Raw genomic sequence first — 2,647 nt, forward strand, 5'->3', positions numbered from 1 at the left:
AGAGAGGGGCAGAGGGAGAAGAGAGGGAATCTTAAGCAGGCTCCACACATTAGCACGGAGCCCAACGTGGGGCTCAATCCCACAACCCTAGGATCATGACAAAGCCGAAATCAAGAGTTGGAGGCCCAACCAACTGAGCCACCCAGGTGCCCCTTTTCTGTGTATTCTTGACCCATGGCTAAAATTTTGGAACTGAAGCTATAATCCCTATTTGTATGTTTGTGTCTGAGTGTGTAGTATTTTCTTACCTTCAGATTATCAAATTAGTTAAATCACAAATCTCTTACAGGACCTCTATTCTGATTGAGACTTATTTATCTTAGAGATGGAGGCTTATATAAACTGAATATTCCTAAAATTCCTCCAACTTAAGGAAATTGAACTTCTAATACTTTCAACAAGCGGGGGTGGGAGGGAGGGAGAGGAGGAGGAATACACATTATGTTTAAAACAACTCAAATGTTTTTTAAGAATTCAACATCACGGGGCACCTGGGTGGCTCAGTTGGTTGAGCATCAGACTCTTGATTTCAGCTCAGGTCATGGTCTCACCCTTTGTGGGTTCCAGCCTGGCATGAGGTTCCCCCCTGATCGTGCAAGTGCATGCCAGTGCGGGGGCCTGCTTGGGATTCTGTGTCTCCCTTTTTCTGCCACCCCCCCCACTTATGCGCCCACAAACTCTCTCAAAATAAACTTTAAAAGAAAAAAAAAGAATTAACTATCACATAATTTATATATATTTTTTGCAAGTGACACTAATATTATTTTAACAAAAACAGCTATGTCTTCTCTGAATTGTCAGCATTAAGCTTAGAGCAGGATTTGTGGTGGAGCTGCCTTAGGCGGTCTCTGCAAATGGGTCCTTAGCATCCCGTGCCTGCCACGGTGATCTTGATCGAGCGCCAAGGCCCTCGAGGGGTCGCATGGGAGGTTTCCACTAGCCCACAAGCGACAGCATGGCAGCCATCCCCTCTAGCGGTTTGCTCATGGCCACCCACGACTATTACCGCTGCCTGGGTTCCACTGCCAGTAACAGCTCCTGTGGAGGTGCAGAGTATCCTGGGGAAGCCATCCCTCACCACCCCGGTCCCTCCAAGGCCGGCCCAGGTCACTGGATGGCAAGTTTCTTTTTTGGGAAGTCCACCCTCCCATTCATGGCAACACGCTCAGAATCTCCCCAGGCTTCCAGCGACTTGATCGCCTGTGACTTGACTCTGGAAGCCATGAGGAAGCAGCAGCCTGGTGGCCAGTCTGGCAAAGCGAACACCGAACACCAGTCCCCAGTCCCGAGAGGCCACTGGCCCTCTTCAGGAGGCGCTAGGCTCATCAGAGCCCCTCCTGTCCCCTCCTCTCTCCACATAGACTAGGCAGGCTGCAGCAAGTAGAAACAGTTGGGTTATTTTAGATCAAAATAACAAAACACCAAAAAGGAAGTTGAGAGAATCCCACTCTTTACTATCCAAGCCACACACAAGCCTTCCTGACACCCTGTAATCGTGTGCCTTGCACCAGGTGGGAAACAAACTCCAAGCGGTCACTTAAAAAAAAAAAAAAAAAGTATAATATAAGCTTACATTTTATTCTATTTAGGTGTGTTCTTCCTAAACTCCTACAGATTTACTGATCAAATAAGCTAGCACTGCTTTTATTTAATGTTTAAGAATATGAAACATTTATGGGGCACCGGGATGGCGTAGTCGGTTAAGCATCCGACTTCAGCTCAGGTCATGATCTCACGGGTTTTGAGTTCAAGGTTTTTGAGCTCTGTGCTGACAGCTCATAGCCTGCAGCCTGCTGCAGATTCTGTCTCTGTCTCTCTCTCAAATATAAAAAGATAAATAAATAAAGAAAAATAAAATTATGTTTAATCAAATTGAATCATTATTCTGATAACCTTTCATTTCAAGAGTAATTATATTTTGCTGTGTGTCAACTAGAAGATAGTGTCCGATAACTTTAGGTAACCTAAAAATCTTAGATTGATTCTAAATTGGGTTTGATAATGGATATTCATTTAATTCCTAAATAATTTTTTAGTAAAATAAAATACTGAAACATTATTTCAAGCATAAGTTTTAGTTTATGTATTTTTGCCTCTTTATATGGTACTGAAGGATGGATATATACATATATATATATATATATATATATATATATATATATATATTTAGGTCTATTAATAAACATGTTCATTTTTGCCACCTTGAGAAGTTGCAATATAATGGGTGTGTATGGATATAGAAAGTTGTACTTTTGCAGAAAGAAATTTACATGAGTTTGGGTCACAGCTGGCTAAGCACTGATTGGTTTTTTGACATGATATTCAAAAAAAGCTTTAGAATCAAATTATTATACTGATCCAAAATCAGAATTTGGCTTTCTCTGTTAAAATGACAAAATTTTCTTGGATTATCGGTCCTCTTAATAAGGACTTGGTTAAAAGTTTTCTTTATCTTCTAGTTATCTGCTTAGAGGGCAAAGATTCTGTGTCTTAAAAGAATAAATTCTTGGGGCACCTGGGTGGCTCAGTTGGTTGAGCATCTGACTTCGGCTCAGGTCATGATGTCGCGGCTCCTGAGTTTGAGCCCCGTGTCGGGCTATGTGCCGATGGCTCGGGGCCTGGAGCCTGCTTCAGATTCTGTGTCTCC

The 2,647-nt window shown here is 42.5% G+C and overlaps 1 protein-coding gene across 1 annotated transcript; it reads left to right on the top strand.

Annotated features, from left to right (window-relative positions):
• The first annotated feature begins 955 nt into the window (after positions 1–955).
• Positions 956–1,366, top strand: LOC124503959 (pancreatic progenitor cell differentiation and proliferation factor-like). Its single transcript, XM_047069209.1, has one exon. It carries the CDS (start codon positions 956–958, stop codon positions 1,364–1,366), a length of 411 nt encoding a protein of 136 aa, XP_046925165.1.
• The last annotated feature ends 1,281 nt before the right edge of the window (positions 1,367–2,647 follow it).

Source organism: Lynx rufus, unplaced genomic scaffold (assembly GCF_022079265.1).
Source record: "Lynx rufus isolate CCGP_SWC_20201006 ecotype Redwood Valley unplaced genomic scaffold, mLynRuf1.p SCAF_8, whole genome shotgun sequence".
NCBI classification, from domain to species: Eukaryota; Metazoa; Chordata; class Mammalia; order Carnivora; family Felidae; genus Lynx; species Lynx rufus.